We start from the raw sequence: 26,557 nt of genomic DNA, 5'->3' as shown, positions 1-26,557 counted from the left end.
AGCGTTGTACTAATGGTGCATTTTCACGTGAGATCATGGTTTCCCGACTGTCAGCCACATACGTCAAAACTCAGGGTCACTTATCACCTACATCAGTTGATAGGTCTGCATTTCAAATTGTGGATTTTCAAACCCAGTCCTCCTGTAATATGGTGTTTCTCACTAATGATCCTACATTTCTACAGAAGGAAATTTAATTTTTTAAATGCTCGAAAAATTATTTCAACAAAATTTTGGGTGACTACAGAAGAAAAAAAAGGAGTATCTTATGGCTGTGGACAGAAATAAAAGGTAAAGAGAGAAAAGCAGAGGAGATCCAAGGATGCAAGGTGAACACCTTGTCTGCCTCCTGGACTTTTTCTTCAACTGTCCGTGTGGCTGCCATCTGATGCTTCTCCTTCACGGATAAAATATCCTTGAAAAGATGGTCTCCTTTTCTCTATTGTTTCAAACAATAGACATAATCAACAAATAAGACAAGTACATTACATCTATAGCAACACAAACATAAAACAACTGTGTGAGTCAGCAAAACAAACCAGATAAAGCAGGACATAAAGGGAGAACAAGATCTTAACACGTCATGAGACATGGTTTCTCTAGAAAACACAGCCCCCTAGAGCTGACCGTGGACACGGGTGCATTAGTATCTTCAGAAAATCTGAAAATAAGAATGTAAGCTGTATACAACTTCATAAGACCATGGTGTTTTTGATCTTAATGTTGCCATCCGTTGTTTTCTCAGTTCAGAGATTATTTTTGCTTCTGTTCTTGAAGAGCTATTTCCCTTTCACTGTCACAATCTTACAAATTTAAAGCAACCAACAACTATGCCTTTTTCAGAAAAAGTGCATAATAGCATGAGATTAACTCAAGTGCGCATACATTTGGTAACATTCAAGCCAGGAGAGAGAGATGATGTGCTTTGGGGGATGAGAGGGCTGGAAGGAAAAGGGGAAAGAGGAAATGGTCGGGTGACACCTTCATACGCTTTTTAAAACAGCATATTTAATAGGATATGACTGTTGTCTCCTCAAGTATGATAAATGAGCCCGTGAAAGTTCTTGCTAACAGATTTCAGAGCATCAGAAAAGACATGCAGATGAGAATAAATGGAGAAATAAATTGAGAATATCTTCAAAAGGAAACACTTACATTGGTGGTGGGAAGAAATAAGCCATGGAAAGAAGAAGAATGAGTTTGGAGAGATGTTACGGTTGCAAATTGTTTTAAAACAGTAGTAGCCTACATTTCATTACTACAAAGTTTCAGTATTAAACTGCATAACATCCTGCAAATTTTCAACTGGGCTCATTAGTTTTCAAAGCTAAGTTTAACTCTTTATCCTCACAGCAATTACCTTAAACCATTCTAAATATCTATATTCCTATATCCCTTAAATTATTAATTAATTGTCAAGTAAACTCTATTATTTCAGTAGTCCATAACTTCAAACCTTATAAAATACAACATGACACCAGTTTCTAAGCCACCCTATAAAGCATTTCATCGCTGCTCATTTACTTGAGTAAAAAAGTGAAAATTTTCTGCAATTTTTGATAATATCTGGAAACCCACACAATTTACTAAGAACTATGTCGTTAAGTATTACATTGTTAATATTTAGTATTTAAAAAATTGTTAGCAATTACATTAAAAAGTAGGGAACATTGTCTAACACTCTGAGAATGAACATCACATATTTGCGACCTGAGTTTTACCAAAGAGCTGGAGTGAGACATACAGCCAACAAACAGCTATTGACATACCCCTTGTGTCTGTAGGGACAGAGGTGTGATACGTCGTTTTTCCCATTCATTAGGGCGCGGCTCAGGTGTGGATTCCATAAAATTGCGCTTGAGTTCACTAATGCTAGCCTGATGTCTCAGTATGTCCTCCTGGGCCTTATCGAGGTCCTAGCAATATGTAATGTAATAAAGGGCAGAAATCCAAAAAAGAAAAAAAAAAAATCCCAGCAGGACAAAAATAAAAAACCAAAAAATAAGACAAAGCAAACTTATGATTAAAAAAAAAAAAAAATAGTAAAGCAAGAAAAATGCCAAGTCTCAAAAGCCATATTATCACCTTAGTAGTTCATCAAAATTTGAAAATAGAGCCAATGCATATTTTTTTAATGATTCCCATTTTAAAAGGTTCTGGTTTCTTCTGTTTAGAATTTTTTTAAAAAGATAATTACTTATATTATTAGAAGGAAGCCACTGAATCACTAGTACTAGAAATGGCTAATCACCTTCTTTCTAGTAACTGATTTGAAATGCAGCCTATAACTTCGTTCCTGCAAATTTACCTTTCTCATTAAGGCTATTACTACAGCTGCATTCTGTGAACACAGTAAATGAAGTATAACTAGAGAAAGGTACTCAGAAGCACATTTGGCCTGATAGAAAAGCCAGGCCAAGATCATGAGAGAGAAAGAGAAAGAGAGAGGGAGAAAACCAAGGGTTGACTTTCTCCAGGAATTTTCAGCAATGGCTTTTAATCCTTAAGGAATAAAAATACTGGCTTCCAGAGGCTCCTTCTGTTCGGCCTCTCTATGAAAGAGGGAACCTTGTATACTGGTTTCATGTACTTGCCAAGCCCAGCTGTGAGGCCCAGTCACCCCACATACTAAATGGTCCTTATACAAGACAAAGACACAAGTAAAACTACCAGGTCAATTTTCACTGGAATAGGCCCTGACAAATGGTATTGGTGGGAATTTTTAGAATGGCCCTGATGAATAGTATTTGTGGGTCTAAAAGGTAATTAATGTTCAGGATACAGTTTTAAATGAATTTTAAATCTTTTCTTACATTTCAAAATCACGGGGCCACCTGTGGTTGGTTTATAGCTTTCATCCCACTCCCAGAGGAACAGGTCATGCATCCGATAAAATTAGATCTTCCACATTCATGCACAAGCATAGTAGCTCCTCTAGGAGCTTCTAGAGCCATTTGCAAAAATTCATGATAATCTAAAACTCTTTGCATGGCATGGAAAAATGACTGTGGCTTGAGATCAGGCACATTTCTTGCATCTGTTCAAAGCAAGGTTACATATTACACTGTAGAGCATTTTAGTAAGTTACGCAAAATACATTTCCCATGGTTACCAAAGCTGCCAAAAGCAACCAGATTAGTCAGATTACTGAGAATTGCGGTTCTCCACTGAATATCTCACCATTTTACTACCTCAAAGAAGAAGGGGGAAAACAAAAACAAACCAGAAAAAAACGTTCTTGTTGTAACACAGGAAATAATATTTTTACACACCTGATTGGTTGGTTGGGTTTGGTTTTCCTTTCTCACTTTCTTTTTAATCCAAACAATCCCACGAATCAACATTTTCTCAAAGGTAATTACTTTAAGTGGACCACACTCCTAATTGCATGGATTTCACCAACTCTTCCCCCAAAATTGTGAACATGGATCTAGAGCTATTTAATGCCAAACCAACAAATACCTGTTCTGGTGAATATATATTAAGGATGGGATGTTACTTTAGATTCTGCACCACGGAGATGACCCATTAGGAGAGAAGAGATCTACCTGCAGGACTTCGAGAGTATTAGATTAAAATTTTACTCATTTGATTGAACAGAACGTTTTTTGTTTTTTGTTTTTTTCCCCCCAGTTGTCATTTAGAGAACTTCTAGTAGATATAGTCCTACCTAAGCCACTTTAAAAGAACAAAGTGGGACAGCTAACATGCACTCCAAGTTGAACTGTCCCCCATGCAGTTCATGCAGTGTGCTTGAAGGAAGGTGCCAGCCAGCCTGTGCGTGACCGCCCGTCCACAGCAGCCTGGCAGCCATCAGGACAGAGTTGTTTTCTTAAATTATACAAACCTCCAACATTAAATTGCTATGTCTGACATAAATATTATCCCCTTCTACTCTCAGGGAATTTTTCTGTGAAATTAAATCACACACAGGGGGGAAAAGGCAAATAAACATAAGTGTATCAATCAGCAAGCACCAGAAACAACCCCAAGTCAGATAGTCCAAGACATTAAAATATAAGAGGAATAAAACTCTTAAGAACCTAAAAGCCACCACAAGCAAAACTCACATATCAACCCCGGAAGTGCACCCCCCACCCTACCCCACCCCCGCACCGGACGCGCGCATGTGCAAACACAAGTATGGCAGGCAGCAGCCACCAGGTATCTAATTTTAGGGGGGGTAAATCTCCACCTCCTCCAGCTGTGTCTCCTCTTCTTTCCTCTTCACCTGAAAGTCGTAGAGCAAATGGCCAGAAAGAAGAAAAGTAGCAGTAGAAACTCTACCCAGGGATGCAGAGATGTTGTATTTGAACTGAAATGATGAACTAGGATTACCAACCTGTAATTACTGTTTGGCCCTCAGAAGATGCAGAACATAAAGCCACTTTGGTCTTTCTTCACCTACAGTGTCGAACAAATGGTGGAAGGAATCCTTTGCAAAGGTGAAATGGAGAATGGAAGCTTCACTCTTTCTCAGTCCCTAGATTATGTGGTGTTTTTTTAATGTTTTTACTCATCAATGAAAATAGGAGAGTGTAAAAATGGCATAATTCCATCTGTCCTAATGTGAAAAGTCTAAATCAACTAGGGATGAGGGCAAAGTAGAATGATGGAAAGTGAAAACCAAATTTTACCTCAGGGACACATATTCACCCTCTAATTCAGTTTTTTAACATAGATCTCTTTCTTTGGGAGGAAAATTGATTTTGCTACTTGCATGCTAAAATCATATTTAAAAGTACTCATATTTTATAGCAACTTTTTCTTCACAAAATTCTTTAAATAAGAATAATTTTTCATGGTTGGATAATTCTTAGTATCTAATGACCCAAAAGAAAAAAAAAAAAAACTGCAAATTTAAAACTAAGTCATGGACATGAAAAGCACAGCATAGGGAATAGTGTCAATAATATTCTAATAACATCATATGGTGACAGACTATAGAATTGCCGAATCATTATGTTATACCTGAAACTAATGTAACACTGTATGGCAATTATACTTCAATATATTTATTTTTAAAAAAGCATAAATCCTGATAACTATGACTCAAGAAGAGGAATAACAAAAAAGGAAAAATAATGATTCTGAGACCAAAAGACAATAGGGTAAACTTCACGTGTTAATTTATAGCAGGATCATGAACATTCCTTTTCTTCTTTACTGGAATGAGAGTGTTAAATGTGAGAGTTCAAAATGCTTTCTTTTTTTTTCTCTCCCTTTAAATCAAGTATTTCTGAGGTGATCAGGAGCTCAGAGTATCTTCTTATCAGAAGGAAAAGTAAGAGTTATCCAACAACCTATTAAGATCATGTTCCAATTCATTGGTCAATACTTAATTCTCTAAAATGCCAATCTTTGGCATTCTTCAGGTAACATTTGGGAATAGTGGTTTCACCCAGTATGCTTACTCATGGCATTGTCTTTACATTTTTCTTTAGGTTTGTTCTAAATAGTGATTTTTCTCTATGTATGGCTAGTACCCACAGGCTATGAGACACGAAGTCACCAGACCACACTAGCAAAACAAAAACATCCTGCACACATTAGCACCAACCTGTAGTGCAGAGGTAGCCCTATCTAGGGGCAAAAATCCTCAAACCGGACACATAATCTTAAATAAAGGGACACTATGCGGCCCAACCGTAGGGCAAATAGTCTAAATTTTCAAAAAGCTGTGTTTCATTTTTCATATGTATTTCTTAAAGAGTAATATCTTCCTTACAAATACCTGACAGTGACTCTTTCATAAAACTACATGATTTAGAGTTAAAAACAAAAAACAAAAAAGCAAAAAAATAAAAACTAAAAAAAACTACCTGAAATTCATCTGGTTCCACAATGCTAACAGTAACAGGGAGACAAGGAATTTCTGAGATTAGACCCATAAATGTCAGGAGTAAAGGTTACAGATGCATCCTCATAAATGCAAGAACGAGCTTGGCTTCCTAACGAGAAATAACGGCACTAAGGAGTTCTACTAATACACATCAATTACGGTTATGTCCACAGAATCTAAGTTCTATATTGAAACAAGTGTCCGTCCTACAGGAACAGCATTGACAGACTTGCTATTTGTCTGGAAAACAGACAAAGCCAATATGGATTGTTAAGGGCAACAGAGGTTTCCTGTTATTGTTTTGTTTTGTTTTGTTTTGTTCTGAAGACCTAGTACAGTCTAGATATTTACAAAATAATCCCTAACTTGGTTCTCAACTTCGAATGTGTGGACCTGGTCCATGGAAATCAATGAAGGGGAAGTACTTATTTACATGTATTTCTCATGCACTAAAACACCATGTATGTGAAAATGTGCAGACCATACTATTTTGAGGGTACTCAGTGGTGAAATTTATGCACATGTTTACACTCTATATTAGGAAGCTGGAGTTTTGTTGACCCCACAAATTAAAGCTTAGGTGGGAGTCCCAGCAATTGCTTCCTCCTCCTCTGTTTTGTCATTCAAGTCACAGTCATGAGAAACACTGAAGGAAGTGGCTTTAGCCTCCAGATAGCAGAGGGATAGAGCCAGAGGAAGGGAAAAGGTGAGAGAAAAAGGCACTGACTGAGAAGCAGAGAGAAGGAGTCCGAAGATGAGGATGAGGGAAGGAAGAAAGGAAGGGGAGGTAATAGGAAGGTAGTGCTGGACATCGTCGGGGAGGAAGGAGACCCAGACCTTGGGGAGGCTGGGGAAAGCAAGATACCCATCGTCATCGAGAAGGGAGGGGAAGCTAGGTGGGAAGCATTTGCAGAAATGGAAGGAAAAGTACCCAAATTCAGAATCCTTGCGGTCAGCCTCTTTTAGAGGCTTCTCATGGGTGGGAGGACAGTCAGGCTGAGGAGGGGCTGCAATGGGACCCGAGACAGAATCAAGGGCAGGGACTTCGCAGTCCCCCAGCTCGGACAGCTCACCGCTGGAAGGGAGCTCTAAGCTGTCTAGTGTGATCTGGTCAGCCTCCCCAAAGGGGTCCTCCTCCGAAATGTCTGAAAGCAAGTCCATCTCAGGGACCGGTAAAAGGTTTGGGGAAAGAGAGGAAACACAGCGAATGAGAGGTGATGGTGGACACATGGGAACAGGCTACCCTCGGGAGCAAACCCATGATTCAATGAGAAATCGCACAACAGGTAACATTCAAAGGAGAAACAAAGGCAAGAGAGAAAGAGAAGAAATGGGCAGTTAGTGAAAACTTGTACTTGCAAGTAGGGATTGTTATTAACACAGTGCAGTTAGAACATGAATTACATGATCTTTTTTAAAGAGAAAAACTGGATTTAGTATTTTCTTACGGATTGCAAATAGACCCAATGAAACTCAAACGACATTCTTGCTCATAAACCTGGCTGCTGACAAGTATTCAAAGCATTACACCCAGTCATTTGCTGAAGATAAGCAGAATTTCCTTTGGAATTTAAAGTAACTTTTAAAAATAACTGCAAAGTAACTTGGCAAAATGGTAGGGAGACTCTGAAAGGCTGAGCTCCTGTTTCAGATGTAACAACCACTGGGGGCCTTAATAGCATAATTATAAAAAAGACTCTAACTTTTCACTAGTTAAAGAGATCTTGTTGGTTATTTTTAACTAAATTATTTTCAACCAAATAATTAATTTCAGCATGATAGTCACAAATTCTTTAACAAAGGCATTTGGAGGACCTGATGGTTGAGTCCCTGGGGTTCCTGTAAGGCCCCCCTGTGGTCCCTGAGCCCTCCTCCATGCCGACAGGTTGTCAGGACAGGAATTCTTGAGTCACTGGCTGCTCCTTCATCTAGTGGTTTCTTTATAAATTCATGTTGCAGGTGTTTACATTTTTCAAAAGTTAAAATTTAGAAAACATTATAAATCTATTGCAGGATTTCATTTCCTTCTTGCGTTCACTTCCAATGTTATCTACAAAAAAAGTTGCTTTGTGCAGATATAGAAGAGTGATCCGATGAACTCCAAGCCTCTTCAAATCTACCTCCAAGTACTTGCCCAAGGTAAAAAGGTATCATAAAATAATAGTGACAAATTTGAAAACACGGCATCAGTTACTTCTCCATTCACTACAGTGTATGCGCCAAATAAGGAAATAAGCAACACACCATCTTCTCATTCACTGTTCACAAAATAATCACCTTTGGCTTAAGAATTTCTTCTTCACTTAGAAATTAATGAAAAATAACACTTTTCATAAAAACCATCTTTGTTCATTTCAAAAAAAAGCCCTCAAGTCAACGTAATTAAAATATTTGAGACTATACTTAAAATTACTTGTAACAAACAAATATAAATTTCAAGTCACCACAGCTCCTATAGTAGAGGGATTTAGCTAAAAAGGATGATTTTGCAGACAGTTAAAAATTTTAGGCTACTAAATTACTTGCTTGCATTAATATAACTTACATTACAATATTTTGCTTTGAACAACAATTAGAAAAATGTTTGAGACCCTGTTCAAACCAGTAGAAGCCTACATACTGACAACTTCTATCACAGAGAACATACGCTAATTCTAAATAATACCTGAGTTCTGAAACAACAAATGTAACAGCCTCCAGTCAAAGTACACTTAAGATTACATTTTTCTGCTAATTTACCATACCTTTCCTTCAATGAATTGCACATGTGGGACTTTAGTCGGGCTTCTGAGGTCCCTCCTGCCATCCCCATCTTGAACCACAGCAGTGCTGACAACTCTGGGGCCATATGCTGAAACCTCCCCAGCAGGTCCAGGAAAATCCTTCATAAGACTTTGATCCATAACACCAACTGGAGCTAGGAAAGAAGGGTCACTTGGGATTACTTCAGGGCATTTCAATGGTCAAGCTTACACTGAGAAACAGGCAGCATGCAGACATTTAGCAGGAACGTTGCTTGAGCTCTGAAGATACCAACATATCAAACCCATTTTTAAACTTTTCCAAATTCTAATTATAGTCCAAATTTTAACCCATTCAACTACACCAGGCTCTCAAATCCGATTTTTGAAGGATGCAGAGTCTGATCATTGGCCAGTAGGAGGAGCTCTAAGACCAGCTGAAACAGACATGGCACATAATGTCAGAATCCTAAAGTGAGCAATATTTGAATTCTCTAGGGTCTCTTTGATCTTGCCTGAACTTATTTCTGAATCTATTTACCGCAACAAATAATTATCTAAGGATTAAAATGACTTGCTTAAGTAAGTTTTTAAGATTTTTCCATAAAGCAACCTTTAATTTGAATACCTTTCAAAATTATGACAAGACTGGAAAGGTCGGTATTACAGAAATAACTTCTATGTTTAATAGTTTTCATTTTTCTAACCTCCCCGCTGAATGCCTCAACTTGAGCTACAGTAAATCTAATACACAGATACTTCCTGACCCAGAAAACCTGGCCCTCATGTATTTCCTTCATCTCTCCTGCAGATGAACAGGAACATACATTGGGTTGAAATTTCTGTCATACAGCAGATCAACCTAAGAGGGCATAACATTTCAGCAAATGCAAGTGAGGAGCAACGACAAAGCCTCTGTCCATATGTAGCTTCTCCCTCAAGCCCCCAATGACTAAGGTTATTTCACCTGTATAAAAAGTGCTTGACTGACAGGGTGACTGACAGTGGTTCTATGTCCCCAGAGAAGTGCAGTAGACACAAAGCCCTCTAGGCCACAAGCTCCTAGAGGGCAGGGATTGTGTGATCCGCCAGATTGAACTAGGGAGGCATCAAGCACCCCAATCTCTGTATTACAAGAAAGCTCTCAGCCCACACCCTTCATGTACCCTGTCCAAACCTTCCTTCTTCCCCAGCCTGGTCTTTTTTGCCAGATACCACACTCATATGTTCACCAGTTAACCAAGCCAGAAACCTTAATGCCTTCGGCCTTCATCCCTCAACACCATCAAATCCAACTGAATCTAAATGTGGCCAGTTCTTCCTCTGCATTTTTACCACTCTGGGCCACTTTAAGACTCTGGTGGTCCTTAAGTACTCCCACTTCTGAAAGCCCACAACAAAATCACAAAATAAAGTCACATCTTACATGAAGCATAATTATTTCTCAACATTTTTAATTTTTGAAAAGATTTTAATAACTCTTCCTTGGAAAATCTAGGACTATGAGTAATTCTTTCAATTTATGATTATGATTTTTAAGCACCTCTTGCCCATACGCAAATTATTGCAAAATGGTAAACTCTGACCTACGAATGGTTTAAGGTATAAGGTAAGCAAAATGTTAATGAATATCAAATTTAAAGTTATATAACGAGGTTGACAAAATACTTATTTTGCATGCTTTTAGACACATTAATTTCAGTGTGCAGGAGGGCACGCTATTTGTTTTGGGGTTTTTTTGCATTTTGAGACAAAAAACCTTTTCTAGGTCTTAAGTACTTGTTGAACCCTGAGAAGCCTGGAGGCCACAGGTGCTCAGGTTATGGTGCCAAATGGCCAGCTGGTTACTCTTGCCCAAGCAAGATCCTCATTCCTCTCACCTGGAATACTCCAAACCAGTCTGCCTGCTTCCTCTCTTGTCCTATCAATCACTCTCAACATTGCACCAACTGATTTTTTTAAAAAGGTAATATAGTGCAGTTACAGGCTGGTGTAAGTGTGCACACATGTGTGTAACACACACACACACACACACACACATACACACTTCAATAGCACTGGAATAAAAACTGTATTCTTCCTCGTGGCCTACAAGGTCCTGTATGACCTGTCCCTAGCCTACCTCTCCCCATCATTTACAAAGCTCTAACTAGTCTTCTTTCTGTTTCTGGCCTGCATCAAGCTCTCCCTCATCTTAAAACTTTTAGACCTGCTGTTTCTGCCACCGAGAATGCTTTATCTCCAGCTCTACTCAGTGCTAGCTCCCCCTCATCCCTCAAGTCTCAACCAAAATGGTTCTTTCCCAGATGGGCCTTCCTTCTCCCATGGCTCAATCTCAGGTTCCTGCTTATTACAGTCTCCATTTTCAGGACATCACTGTCTCCTCCAATCTCAGATGCATCTCGGTTGTTCTCTTAAATAACTCATTTGCCTCCTTTGGGGTTTGATTTCCCAATCTCAGAATCCCACTGTTAAAAAAAGCTGTTCTAGACTGATTTTTATTTTAATGCTTCATCTTAGATATCACATTCATTTTTAGATTGCATGCAAGAACTGGGAGATTTGTTTTCACTTGCCAAACATTAAAGTAAGGAATATTTATGAATCTAAATTAGTCCGGTGTAACTTAAAAACTAAACAGGGACAAGAAAATATAACCCATGTCAACAACAAGAACAGGAAGGTATATTGCTGGGCAGTGGTGGTGAAAATACAGTTTAGTACCAGGTTACAGCTTCACTTTGCTTTAGGAGGGAAAAAGCCTGGAATCCCTCACCAAATAGTTCACTGGCTGTCTGGTCATGTATTGGCACGAAAAGCCTTCTATTTTTCACAAGAACACAATAATCCTTTTGATGACTGGCCCATCTGATGAATTACAGTGTCCAAAACACAAAAGGAAAAATAATGGATCACTGTGCCATGTTTGTTGCTTTTACTTGTAAAAATCATTGTTTTCAGATACAGACCTACTATAATCCTCTGCACTCACCACTTGGGTTGTGCAGAGGATTGTACAGAGGTTGTGCAGATGGTGGGTTTCCTCGAGCCATGTTTATCTATGTCAAAACACAGTGGCTAATTGCTCTTTCTGAACTCTAGAATTCGCAATATAAGAGTTGTAATGCCTCAGAGTTTAAAACAAAGACTGAAACAGGCAATATTCCAGCAGCAGGAATGACTTCTCTCAGGGCATCAACCAACACTGACAGCAGTTAGGCAGCACTTAGATAAATTCTCTGTGGTAAGGGGCAAGGCTTGTGAAATATTTCCATGAGCAGGCACATTTTTCACATTTACTTGAAAAAAGTGCTGTGTTGTTGATGAGCTAAAAGATACACTGATAGCTATTGCACATTAAAGATTCACTAAATTTAAATTACCACATTTGGAAATGTGGACATTTACTTGAACCACAATTTATGAATCCCTTGCACTACCTGTCATCTCAAAATTATATGGAAGATTCTCCAGAGTCAAGATTTAATTACTATATATACAAAAATGCCCATCAACAAATCCCTGGACAGATCTCTGTGTGTCTACCTGTATCTCTTTTCCAAGTTTATTCCAAGAAAAATAGATCAAGGCTGAGGAGTGTCCATCCTTCATCAGTGAGAGCACATTTTAAAATCAGGCCTATAATCAGAGAACTGATGGTTGCCAGAGAGAAATGGGGGAGGGGAGGGGCAAAATGGGTGAAGTGTAATGGGAGATACAGGCTTCCAGTTACAGAAAGAAGAAGTCATGACGATGAGAAATACAGAAGAGAAAACACAGTCAATGATAGTGTAATAGTACTGTATGGTGATGGATGGTGGCTTCACTTGTGGCAAACATAGCATTACACAGAAGTTGAATCACTATGTTACACACCTGAAGCTGATGTAACATTGTTACATCAACTATATTCAAAAACTCAAATGATAAACACACACATACAGACACACACATACACACACAAATGAGCGCAGTTTTATCTACTAACACATCTGTTTTAGCCACTTAAAACAGAAGTTGTTCTAGTTCCTATTTCAGAAAAATGTCAGTAAAAGAAGCAACCAAGAAAGGTCGTAGGTGATAGATAGGAGTGAAACAAATATTTAGATTTAATATTACTATTTTTATGTATATTGAGATTAATCAACTAAAAAATGTTGGAAAACTACTTCTAAGAGAAATTCATTCATCAATTAATTTCTTCCAGGCACAAAGTAAAATGAAGTTTCTTATAAAGCATTCTAACATAAAATTAACTTTAGTTCCTTTACAGAAGACCTGCTATTAAGCCAAAATTAGGATAGTAAGATACATATATGAAGGAAAAGAATATCAATTTATTTCCATATGTAAAATATACAAAACTACAAATATGTAGCTAATTAGAATTCTAATAAAACAATATAGAAATTTATACAAATCTCCCTTCCCCCCACTCTAGCCTTGGCTGAAGAACTAGTCATTACACTGTATTTCCCTTCCTTTTGTTAAAGCACGACGTTTCAACCATAGTCTTTGAAAGAAGCAGATGGTTTCGATATGCTAGAAAGTTTGGAAAGCTTCAGTAAGGGTTTTTAAACTCATAAAATTAGAACATTTTAAGTTCCTTTGAATAAAAGTTCTTATGTTATCATACCAAAATCTGAGGAATTCCACTTTTGCCATTAATTAACAAGCTTAAGAAGTTAAAACACATAAAATACATCACAATTAAGTCAGATATATGTTTGTCCAACATCTTATCCACAAGAATTCTCAATATTTGCATACACTGCATAAATTTATGTTCAGAATGACAGCTGAGAACACTATAAACTTTTCTTGTGAGTATAAGAAATACCATTTTATTTATTCAGAATAAACAGCTATCCCTCTAGGATGTTTCTGAGGACCTCATTCACTACATCACCACTTTCTGACCCCACTGGATTAGAGAAAAGAGTAAAGGAATCCAAACTATCATAAATGTGTTTACCTCCATCTAGACTCCTGGAGACACGTTTGCTAGAGGTACGCTCAAAGTGTGGCGCTGGCCTATCAATGAGGGTGCTTGCCTGACGGGTCTGGGCTTGGGTACGGCCGCTGTAGCGGAATTTGGACCCCAAGGTCAGGAACTTGGCCTTTGGTGGCTGCTCTGGAGACACAAGCCTGTAGGAAGAAACAAAGAACTGAAATAGGAGCCTTTATGAATTTTCTTTTTTAAAAAAAGTTGAAACTTTATATTTTAATATCCCATTTTACTAAGATTACTCAACTTAAAGAGCAAAAAGCTGCCTAAAGTTTCTAATGAAAAAAGAACATTATTTATAAATCCTCCTACATACAGAGCTTTAGGATAGCGATAAGATGACTAAAGCCACAGTCATGTATTCATGAATAGTATGTTTCCCACAACCTGAGCAAAAGAGCAGCTGTTCTCAGTGTATATCAAAGGCTATTTATTTGTATTAGCTTAAATCATTTATATAAACACATATGTCTGAATTCTTGCTTCTAGCTATAAGTGCCAAGTGGCAATCCATTACCATTAGTAATTCTCAATATTTATGTCTATTTCTCCTGGGAAAGAACATCCAATCCAACTCAGGAATCCACTCCATCAAGCAATGCTTTCCCATGAAGAACACAGCACACAGCAGATCTGTAGAGATGACTAACATTGTTACTTGCCAACACAATTCCGCTGCTTACACCCTGGGCTCATAATAAATGAAGGCAAACCTTCTTGATGTCAAATACTTTCAGGCTTATGCAAAAGTATGTTTTTAGTAAATAAATCCAATCTTGTCTGGCATACAATTGGAATTGTCTCGCTTCCATTGTCTAATCACGAGTTGGCAAAACATCTTAACAAACAAAGATAATCTTGGAGCTCTTACAGCATTTATTAAACAAGATGGCTTCAGTTGACAATTCCAGAACATAAGCTCCATCAAAATTTTTTCTTTCATTCTCCAAGGAGTGATTTCTTTTTTCCTTTTTTTTTTTTTTTTTAAGATTTTATTTATTCACTTATTTGTCAGAGAGAGAGAAAGAGAGAACACAAGCAGGAGAGCTGCAGGCTAGGGTAGAGGAAGAAGCAGGCTCCCTGCTGAGCAAGGAGCCCGATGCGGGGCTCAATCCCAGGATCCTGGGCCCACGACCTGAGCCGAAGGCAGATGCTTAACCAATGGAGCCACTCAGCCATCCCTCCGAGAAGGGATTTCTTAAAGAGTTCGTTATAATTTCAAGTATTTTTCAACCTTCGGCTTGTTTTGTGTTTGTTTGTTTTTTTAAGAAATCTTCTGCTTAAAGGCAACAACTACAGATTCCAGTCAAGGTAAAGGCACAGAAAGATTAAATTTCTCAGCATCCTGATCATAAATAAGAGAGGCAGGGTGAGAAATATGGTCATTTATCATTCTTTCTCTCTCTCTCTCTCTCTTCTCATTGACTATGACAGTGTTTTCCTACCTACCAATCCAGTTAAGGAGGATCTAAGAATGCTCTATAAGAAAGTAATCATCTATAGAAAAGAAAGGATCACTGGCAGGCTCGTCACTGCAATGATAAAGAAGTATTCATTCTCGGGGCACCTGGGTGGCTCAGTCAAGAGCCCAACTTCTTGACTTCAGCTCAGGTTGTGATCTCACGGTTGTGAGGTCAAGGCCAACGTTAGGCTCTGGTGCTGAGCATGGAGTCTGCTTAAGATTCTCTCTCTCTCCCAGGGTGCCTGGGTGGCTCAGTGGATTAAAGATTCTCTCTCCCTCTCCCTCTGCCCTTCCCGTCTCTCTCTCTCTCACCCTACCCCTCAAAAAAAAAGGGAAGAAATATTCATTCATGAAAAACAAGTTAGCTAAATCACATGTATCTTTATCATCTATTCATGAAGTACACTCTATAGTAAATGGAAGATCAACCAGAGGAAAAAAGAATTTCTAAAGAATACCTCAAGGGGAAAATAGGCATTGATGACCCTAAAAAAAACTACCCCATCCCCCAAAATTATTACACGAAAGACAACAAGTGTTGGCAAGCAGGTGGAGAAATTGGGACTCCTGTGCACCTTCAGTGGCAATGCACAATGATGTAAAAGTTATGGAAAACAGTATGGAGCTTCCTCAAAACATTCAACACAGAATTACCATATGATCCAACAATCCCACTTCTAGATATTTATCAAAGAAAAAAAAATCTGAAATTGGGATCCTGAAAAGAAATCAGAAGCACTCCTATGTTCATTACAACACTATTGGCAACAGCGAAGATGGGGAAACAACATAAACATTCACCAAGAAATGAACGGATAAAGTCTATGCACAGAGCGGAGTGATACTTGGCCTTACGAGAAAAAGAATTCTGCAACCCACAACATGGATGGATCTGGAGGACATGGTGCTACATGAAACGAGCCAGACACAGAAAGGCAGGGACTACATGATTTCACTTGTATGAGGAAGCCAGAACAAACTCATAGATTCCAGACTGGAATGGTGGTTACCAGGGACTGGCAGAAGAGGGAAATGGGGAGTTGTTAGTCACCAGGCATAAAGCTTCAGTGAGGATGAAGCTAGAGCCTTCTAGAGACCAGCTGCACAACATGTGGCCAGTCCACAATGTACCAAATGCATGATGTATATGCAGCTACAGTCAACAATGTATCATACGTGTGACATATAAAAGGACAGGTCTCATGTTATCTGAACCAATAAAGTGTAACTATTCAAAAACAAAACAAAAGACAGGAAGTAAAGAGAAAAGTGAGGTTGGGGGTATCTGGCAGCCATCTATAGGGTCACCTCAGTTGACTGCCTCTCTCAACAAAAGGCCAGGTCTTCCTAGAAGATCAGCTTCACAGGAGGATGTACTGGTAGCTCTCATTTCTAGTTCCAGTAACAGCTCCCGACCCCCAGCAGTGACAACACCCCTTTTAGGCCTACGGGTGTTATCACATCCGATTCATGAAACCCAACTCAAATTTTTTTTTAAAATTTTAAACTAGAAACAGGTTACTGACTTGTGGGAATTATGAGAAATCTTAAAGAATATCTAGGTAAAGGCATAGATCTTTTTAAAGATTTAACTTTCTCCTCTTCTTTTACAAAATTAATTGAACTCACAAAGAGAGAAACCTGAGAAACTGCAGTCTTCACAAAACAATTTCAAACAAAATTAAGAAAACCTCCATTAGTGTTTCCTGATTTTCTGGTTATTAGTTTATCTTACATAACTTCGCACAGATCTGTGCTAGGTCCCATATACGGCAGGTGCTCAATAAATACAGGCTGGAGGGCACCTGAATTTAAGTAGCTAGAAAATCCAAAGACATGTCTACCTATCCGTTTTCCAGAATTCCCGTTCTCAGAATAGAATTGAAGAACAGCTTTTGAGTTGTCTTACGCCAGGATTTTAGAGAAAGGAAGTTGGGATACAAGTTCTAGAACTTCTAACACAGTGAGAACTACTGCTGAATATTTCAGTCTTAATTTAATAAAACAATCCCAATGCTACAAAAAGCCCTTATAAAATGAGGTTGTTGGTTTTATATTTTCCTCCAGTTATGAAAGCGGGCTCTCATTTATATAGACTGGGATCTGTAACCAGTTAAATATCTAAGTCCAGGTGAGGAGAGTTCTACACAATCATATTTCTTTAGTCTAATTTTTTTTTATTTTTAAAGATTTTATTTACTTACTTGACAGAGAGACACAGCAAAAGAGGGAAAACAAGCAGTGGGGGATGGGAGAGGGAGAAGCAGGCTTCCCTCTGAGCAGGGAGCCCGATGTTGGGCTTGATCCCAGAACTCTGGGATCATGACCTGAGCGGAAGGCAGACGCTTAACGACTGAGCCACCCAGGTGCCCCTAGTCTAATTTGTTTATAAGGTAACAGACGGTTGGTTGCCATTTAAATATGTATCATATCATCCACTTATGCATTTTGTAAAAGATATTTCAAAAATATAAATCCAAGAAATACAAGGCAAGTATTTTAAAGGCATATATCTATCACAATGTAAGATTAGGAAAGTCATTAACTAGAGGATTTTTATTTTATTTCAACTTGAGATAAAATACTTCTTTACCCAAATGGCACTGGTGACCACATACAAAAAATATTAACTTACAGATTAATTTTCTGACAACAAAGAAATCCTTAATTAAGTTGCAATTAAATAGAAGCAAATATCAAAACAAAAACGGACTGACAGACATTTATTTAGCGTTTTCTAAAAGAATATTTTTGGCAGCTTAAGTCAATGGTAATGCCAATAAATTTCCTACCAAAATATAGGCCAAGCAACAAAGTGTTTCAAGATCACTGAACAATTGTTTCCTTTTGACATTACTTTTCTTTACCAAAGGAGAACATATCTTCATAAAAACAACATCAAAATCACTATAAGACCTCTACCATTTCACTTTCGGGAAATAATAATGACCTAATCATTCTAGAGTTCTAATGGTCCTGCGCAAGGCAATCTAAGGTGACATCACAAAAGAAATCAACTTTTACATATTTTACTGCTTAAGAAGCACAGTAACATTTTAATTTTACAAAAATCCTCCCATTATAAATCAGGTATTATTGTTTCAGATACTATTATCTCCATATTATCATAATGTTTATTATTAATTACCTATGGAAACTAAAGGAACGTTTCAAGAAAAACGCACATTTCAGTTACTAAAGCCAATCAGACATTTAAACAATAAAGTTCTCTATGAAGTGGCAGATGACATAAATTGACTTACTCTGGATCTACAGTGCCAAGTTTAAGGGACAGTTTTAACGCCAGGCTATAGGGGCCTGTGTTAATCTTGTTTATACACCGCCACCACCACCAAAAGCCGGGGGGCGGGGAGGAGAGAAGGAAGCACAGCAGAGCGGGTATGCAGTGGGCACTGTGAGCCCCAGGGCCTGGCTCTAAATTCCATCTTCACCCGTGACTGTCTACGGGACCATGGGCACATTTCCTGACTTCTCTGTGTTGCAGACTTTCCAAATGTAAAGTGAAGATGACAATGGTGTTGTAAAGATTAAAAGAACCGGTCCATGCACAGCACTTAGAAGGGTGACAGGCCCTATCAACCACTCAAAGAAGAATAACCGCTGTATTATTATGTTCTTTTTCCACTAATATTAGTTTGGCTGAGTGGCTACCGATCAACAGAAAGATCTATGTCTTTAATGACTTCAATCTGAAGGCCATTTTAATTGTCTGAAGAAATCATTTGCATCTTTCATGATAAAAACAGAACAAAATCCAGATCTGATTCAAAGCACTCTGCAGACGAATTATGAATGCCCTGCTTTTAGAAACATCGTCTCCTATCCTAAGAAAAGTTGCACAAGGTTTAAAGATCTAAAAATCCTTTTGTTAACCATTATCTCAAAAGTCTGCAGAAGCAAACTGGTCTACTTTTAAATTGGAGTCATAGTGTGTCAGCAAACATGGAGAAGCCTAGAGCTTTAAAGGGCTAACAGACATTTCGGAAACACTTGCTACAGAATTACCAGAGGAAGGACCGCACAGAGGTGACCAGTACAGGTGTTGGGATCACAAAGCTAGGTCCTCAGCTCTGTGTGGGCACCTGGCCCCCGTGCCCTTTATGAGCACCCAGCTCTGAGCCCCTTGCTCAGTGGGGGTGAATGATACATGAGACGGCACAAGGTAAAGCAAGTGGTCGTGTGTCTGACGACAATATCCGCTCAATGAATGTAGCACCTGTCATTTCTAAAATAATTATTGTTTCCATTATCGTTACCTGACAGGAAAGCCTGCTATCTGTCCTGCCTTGACCTGTGTGTCATTGAACTCATAAACGTTATCTACTAGCTTTATCTGAGGCAGGCTCATGTTGTTCTGAGGAGAAATTTGTCATGGCTACCAAGAGAAATTACAAGCTTTTCAAAGATTAATAGGTTCAGTGTAACTATGTCAGATGGACTCAAGTATCTTTTATGAGTTACCTTTCTCTAAAATGAATATATTAGAGCAGTCTTGAAAACAGATCATGTGTCAATTTAACTTGAGTCACTTGTACCAGCTAATAATTCACCTTAAAAATAGCACACTATAGTACCAAACTAAAAATAATGATGCTGCTGATGGTGATGAGAAACATTATCATATACCAGAAATAGTTCTACATTTGTTTCGTGTGTTTTCTCACTTACTCTTTGAAGTCACCCTATAAGGTAGGTACTATTATTACCATCGCACGGATGACGAGAGTGAGACCCAGGAAGGTAATGTAACTTACCACAGTCACACACCCGGAGTGTGGTAGGACAGGCGTAGCAAAGCAAGAGTCTGAGGCAAAAAGCTTCACGACGGAGGTTCATAGCTATACAGACCACAGTAATATGAACTGAGGAAATAGGGAAAATGACAGCTAAGAAGAGTAATGGAGAAATATGCCCTTGAAGACAAGCACAAAAGGAGATGGGACCCAAGCTAAAGACAGCTAGAGGGACTAAGGAGATCTTCTGGTTTTATTGGTCTATTTTGGTTTTTAAAGGAGTAAGACATGGACATGTTTACTGGCCAAAGAAGAAGTCAAAGGCACTCAATGGAGAGTATATACTGCACAAAGCATGATCTTATGTGAGGCATAAAATGAAGGATCGAGACTCCATGGGGAATGATTATTTTTTTTTTCCTTGAGACAGTATAGAGAGAAACAATGAATAGAAAAAGCAGGGAATGCTAATAATTATGGGAAAAGAGGGAAAACAGGGTACGTGAACTGAGAATGCTCACGACCACAGCTTTTATAATGTGACCCACGCAAAGACGGCATCTGAGCAGAGAAGCCAGACTCCTAGGGACTCAGGAAGACCACGAATATTGTGATGGGAAAGAAAGGAAAAGGTCTGGCTCCCTGGCAGCTCTGAGGATCCAGCTGACATGGGAAACAACCTACAGCACTATGCGGAGTTATGCGATTCTTTCTCACAAGGAACGAGCATGTGTACCAGGATAGTTGCTGCTGAAGGCGGCGTCTGTGAGCACAGATACAGAAGCGGTAAGGTCGAGACTGACCCAGGACCAGTCATGGGGCAGGCTGATGTGCACAATGGGCACGTGGTTAGAACATCCTGGCAGAGCAGCAAAGGGACAGACCCCCAGCATCTGGGCTGATTGGGGAAAGAAGTTAAATGGGAGGGAGCTGGTAAGGACAGTGAAATGAAGCCTGTGATGACTGATGGTGGCAAGAGGGATGGCAGCCAGGCCTGGAGAGTGTGGTGACAGTAAGAAAGGTAGCTATAGTCAGCCGAGTTTGGGACCACCGTAGACATGGATCAGCTCTAAGTGAGGGCAAGGCACGGCCAAGGAGATGTGGCACTGAGGTAAGATAGGGTGTGGCTGCCTCTGTCCTTCTCTTCATAACCACCTCTTAATACGCACAGGGTACCAACAGCTGTTCTAATGAATTTTAAGCTGTTGCATTCAAATTACCTGTAGAAGGTATGATGTTCCACGCACACTTTCCATAGTCTTTTTGCTGCCCGATGGTTTGGCAGTTTGAATCCAATGGTGCTCTCAAATTGTTCGAGCTAGAATAAATCAATACACTAAATCAGTATAGTTCTTAGAACTTGATGAGAAGCTACTGAAAAACATGGACTCAGAAGTTTCTGCAAGAAGTTAGTTCTCGAAAAAAGGAGACATTCATTCATTACATAAAATGAATTTTTCATTGACTGCAATACTAGATTCTGTGAAAAGCAAGTACAACCACGGACTCGAACCCTTGTCCACTACAACCCGTTCTACCACCTTCCGACTCATCTCTGTCACTTAGATGTTTCAACAACAACAAAATAATGTCCTCCCCCCACTATGTGGCAGGCACTTACTACTTTTCCTTTTTACTAAAAGGTATAGGTGGCTCTTGTTTTTTTGTTTCATTTTGTTTTTAGCAACATGAAACTTCATGTGGCTTATCATTAAGAACTTATCATTAAGTTCTTATCATTAAGTTCTCTGGCCTTTTTTTGCCACAAAAGAATAAAGAATAGTTCATTTCGTTAAAATTCAGTGGGGAAAAATTCAGTTATCCCATGGCCATGAAGAAGAAAAGGGACCAGAGCTGTTCAGTTATGCCCAAGCACACACGACATTGCTTACCTCTGCCGGCCTAACTTTAATGTAGAAGTTACTGCGCTTATAGGAAATTTTCAAGATTTTCGGCCAAGCAAAACGATTGATTCTCAGTCTGTCTTTGTAAATGAGGAGCCCGTTAGCGCACACACCCAGCTTGATGTCCACGCCTTCCGAGTCCTGCCAAGCATAAGCCGTCATTGACCATGGTTAGAGTTGTCAGAGTTACAAAGGACAGGAATCCCATTATCCGCGCCCCTACCCCCAACCCTTAAACCATGACCAGGAATGCCAATTTTACAGGTTGGTATTAAAATCTCAGTGACAGTCCACGAGTTAAGAGAACATCTTAAATCTATTATCTTCCAGGACCAACTCTGATTGGTCAAAGAGGTACAGTCACCTGACCACAGGATACGATAATTTCCAAAAGGCGCAACTTCTATGTTTCCCAGTCAGCCTGCAAGAGCTAATGGGGAAAAAGGGAAACAGAACTCAATGCAGACATTCTGAAGAGACGGGCTTTTCCTGGAGGCTATTCCAGCCCTGGGGGATGGTCTGTTGGCCCACCCTCCGGTGCAGCTGGCAATTTTACTTCAGGCAAATTTATTTCAGATGGACTATGCTAGCTGATAGCTGTTCAATTTATGCCTCTATTCAGAAAAACACCAATCCGTCACAGAAAATTTCCCTTGGACACTGACTGTGGAAATCTATGAATTCTTCAGAGCCGCTCTTCCATAACTCAGAGGGCTGACCTCCAGTCCACATTCAGCATTGCTTTGGCTGGCATATTCTAAGTCTGATATTCAATCAAAGTGTAACATTTCGACAGCTCTGTTACTTAATCATCTAAAACAAATCAGGTTACTTTTTTAAAAATAGAAGGATAGTACTAAGTAACCAATGCCAATTGCTTTTTCTGCTACCATACCTGAATACTTCATATATACACATAAAATTACATTGGAAAATCCAAGCAAGTCTAAAAAAATCTAATTTATAAGGTGCTTTATTCATCCAAATCTGGCAGCCCCAGTTCTCTCTAGGAACAGAGAAAAAAGCTGGGATGAATCAGGCACAGGTGCCCAAGCAACTTGGCACTAGCCACAAATGATGTGTTTGCCAAAAACATCACCGGCCATGGCCACAGGGAGCAGGCCGGAAGACTACTCAAGACAGCATGTTCTCACCACAAGTAAGAAGGCAACAGTGACTGGAAACATTGAACAAAGTCATCTCCAGTCTGAGCAATCTTCAGACAGGACACTGAAGCTATTTTATCTTCCTTAAGAATAAACACAATCTGGAACCAAGTAAATTGGTTCATTTTCCATTGTTTTGCATACTGCTTCAAAATTATCAATATTTGTGTGAATAGGAATTAGAGATAACGAGTAACAAGTGAAAGGGAAAAAGCATGCCTAGTCCTCCACATGTGACTTCTGCCAATCATCAGCAACAAAGTCAGAAAAATAAACAAAAAAGGAGCACCATGTTTGCCTTGCTCACTCCTTCTCAGGAAGCTGCGACCTATGCATATCAGCAGGATCCCAGGCCCTCTGACTTGTGAAAGTTCTTGCAGATGAGACATGGAGGTCAAGACCACGTCCCTGTGACAACTACAGCTCCTCTGAAGACCGTCATCTCCACACACAGATCTCTCCTTCTCGACTTTGGCAACACTCTCTGCCCTCACCCCTTCGAAGGAATTGGGAGGGCTGCTGGTTTGCGCTCAGAGGTATTCCTGTCTCGTGGTCTCCCTGTACCTGGGTGTCAAGAGTCCTTCCATTCAATGCTCTTTGGCCTGTTCCAATAGGAGTATGCCATTAAGAATTCTTAATAAAAAAGTTTTTTTATTTAAATATAATTGAGACAATGAAAGATGAAGGCACAAACTTCAAACTCCACCAAAAATTATTTTATATTGCTACAAACCTTCTTTTCAACATGCTACAAAAGTATCCCCATCAAATATTATGAGTCTATCAGATGACAAACAGAATGAGTAAATGTTACTCTGAATTTATTTAAAAAGCAATCTGTCCTAATCCCCACAGCAAGAATGGAAATTATACTGAAAGACAGCCCACTACAACTTTTTTTTTTTTACTTTTGTAAGATACACCTTAAAAAAATAAGAATCATGGGCACCTGGGTGGCTAGCCGTTAAGTGTCTGCCTTGGGCCCAGGTCGTGATCCCAGTGTCCTGGGATCGAGCCCCGCATTAGGCTCCTTGCTCGGCAGAAAGCCTGCTTCTACCTCTCCCACTCCCCCGGCTTGTGCTCCCTCTCTTGTTGTGTCTCTACCAAATAAATAAATAAAAGCTTTAAAAACAACAACAACAAAGAAGAATTGTTGGACTTTGCCAAGTTTTGCCATCTAAGAACTGGTTTCTAACTAGTGATCAACAAATTTAAAAATTTACACATGGCCAAAGTAATAGCATTTAAGAAGAAGAGAGATCCAAAGGCTTCTTGGTCCCAAACCTGTTCTCTCCTGCCTCCCCTGTCTGGGTCTCTTGGCTGACCCTGCCTATCTCCATCACAGAGAAAAAGGAGCTAGAAGACACACAAGTGATAGGAAGCCCCATTTCACTCCCTAGAATTTATCAGAAGGTATCAGGCAAATATGGGCATGCTTAACAATACACAGCTTAAGCAAGTCTCTGCACTCTGTCTTATGCAGTTGAAAAATTAAAAAACAAAACAAAACACTCAAATCTTAAATGTGGTGGTATACATGGAAGTACTTTTAAGAAAATGGGGTGCCTGGGTGGCTCAGTGGGTTAAAGCCTCTGCCTTCAGCTCAGGTCATGATCCCGGGGTCCTGGGATCGAGCCCCACATCATCGGGCTCTCTGCTCAGCGGGGAGCCTGTTTCCTCCCCTCTCTCTGTCTGCCTCTCTGCCTACTTGTGATCTCTGTCAAATAAATAAATAAAAATTAAAAAAAAAAAAGTATTAAAGGCATCTAGCACCTAGCAGTTAAATATGATGATCCCAGAGACTACTTACTGACATGGAAAAATCTTTTAACAGAGCAAGCAAAAAACAACCAATAAAAGTAAACCCCTCATAAGATGATACCTGTAGTGCGATCCTATCAAAAAAAATGCCTCAGAGGTCAAGTGCTCCCAGTATTTTTTTAAAGAACACAAGAAAATGTATCCAAATAATAATAGTGTTTATTTCTGCATAAAGAGACTTCAGTGTTTTTTCCCCCTTGTTTGCTCCTATTTTCTGTAATTTACACGTATTACTTTTGTAACCAAGAAAAACAGTTAAAGAATAAAGGAAGACACTGAGGGAAAAAGCACTTTGCAAATATGAAGTACTAACAACACAAGAGTGGGAATGATTAATCCGAGGCCTCGGGAGGGAGGAGGTCTTTGGGTGGGAGGCTTTCCAAGAGATTTCTCCAATCACACACTCGGAGATTCCTTGGCTACAGGGAGGGATTGGCAGGGTCTTTTAAAACCAGGCAACCATGGGTTCCTTCCACAAGCTGACTTTGGACACATTTTTCAAAACCAAATCCACCTTCCGCCTGACCTCTAGCTCTCTTCCTGGGCGGTCCCCACCCTGTGATCATCCAGACTGGGGTCATGAAGTATGTGATGCCTATTAGTGGCATCTTCGCAACCCAGTCCCCTTCTCCTATCAGTTAGGCCGCCGTTCCATCCTCTTCTCACCTCTCAAGTTAGGCTGCAGGTGCTGCCTCCCCAGGACCCTAGGCCAGTCTCCTCCATCTTACAAACCTGCAGAGAAGAGCCCGACCCTCAGGCTCCTTCATATGCCCAAATTCCATCCATACTGCTTTTGCCTTTTTGTGGTTGCCAGAAACTGCTCTTCTCTCCCACGACAGAAGTGGGAGGGGGGCTGGGAGAGAGGCACCACTGGACACAAAAGCTGGGATGCAGAATAAGCCATGACAAGGGGTAAAGATGGCTGACAGGGGAGTCTTAGAATAAGTACGTATAAGAGGGAATTCACTGAGAAAAGAAGTAGGGCAAGAATCAGTGGTCCTTCCCACAAGCATAAACCCCACCGTTAGTCACTGGAGAAATATCAGACACCCTTGGGTGAGGGTGAATAGCCTTTTCCTAAGAGTGAGCACGGCCCCTCTGAAAGTGGAGTCCTCTCAGAACTTCTGTCAACAGACGGGACAGATGCTACTTCCCAGCATACGGACAGTACCTTGGCATGATGTAGGTCAACACCATACATGGAGAGCCTCTTTGCATTTTCTAAGAACTGAGAATCAGCTTGCGCTGGAGATAAGCCCCTGAGAATCAAAAGAAACAGTATTATCTTATTGGCAGATGCAAAAATGTGGCCAAAATGGGAAAGGAGAGGATGAGCTCGGAGAATCCCCAGGGAGAGAGCAACCCCACAAAATCAGCAGGTAAGCAGGAAGGGGTAAGAAGGCTCACCTCTGAACCTCAGGCATTTTTCCTCTTAAGATAAAAAGCATAAAGGTAGAGATTTTAGATTATCTCAGAAAATTGCTTTCAGTTTTTTCCCCAATGGAGAAATGGGTGCAACATAAGTTACCTGAGAATAAAAAAGTGATCTCATCTTTCTGAAAAAGGTAAATTCTTGTTTCCTACTCCTTCATTTTATTTCACCTGGATTGCTCATAATGCAGACCACAAGTACTTGTATTTGATCTTGCACCTACGGTAGTTAACACATATCACATCCTGCCCATACTAAAATTATTTCCATCCCCATCTCTATTTACGACTCCACAAATTTTCAGCTCCCACAGAGCAAAGACTCCATATTGAACATGGCATTTCAGGACCTGGTATTTCAAATCTGAATTATTCAGTAAATACCTATTGAGTAGAATTAGAATAAAGTTAATAATATAAGAAATACT

The 26,557-nt window shown here is 39.6% G+C and overlaps 1 protein-coding gene across 21 annotated transcripts in view; it reads right to left on the bottom strand.

Moving 5' to 3' along the window:
• Window positions 1–26,557, bottom strand: part of EPB41L2 (erythrocyte membrane protein band 4.1 like 2) — a 207,876-nt gene that overhangs the window by 31,723 nt on the left and 149,596 nt on the right. For 9 of the 21 annotated variants that reach the window (XR_009354637.1, XM_059177554.1, XM_059177559.1 and 6 more), the window contains exons 8-15: window positions 25,870–25,957; window positions 21,700–21,852; window positions 21,028–21,125; window positions 13,559–13,731; window positions 8,587–8,759; window positions 3,848–3,910; window positions 1,770–1,916; window positions 338–439 (exon numbers count right to left, since the gene is read on the bottom strand). Coding sequence is in view for 20 of the 21 variants with exons in the window: in XM_059177554.1 (XP_059033537.1) it covers window positions 338–439; window positions 1,770–1,916; window positions 3,848–3,910; window positions 8,587–8,759; window positions 13,559–13,731; window positions 21,028–21,125; window positions 21,700–21,852; window positions 25,870–25,957 (997 nt within the window). In the remaining variant the exon portion in view is untranslated. The other 12 variants (XM_059177549.1, XM_059177552.1, XM_059177558.1 and 9 more) reach the window with 3 other exon arrangements.

Source organism: Mustela lutreola, chromosome 6 (assembly GCF_030435805.1).
Source record: "Mustela lutreola isolate mMusLut2 chromosome 6, mMusLut2.pri, whole genome shotgun sequence".
In the NCBI taxonomy this organism is placed as follows: Eukaryota; Metazoa; Chordata; class Mammalia; order Carnivora; family Mustelidae; genus Mustela; species Mustela lutreola.
Note: the sequence above shows the minus strand (reverse complement) of the source record. Positions and strands in the feature narration are given on the sequence as shown.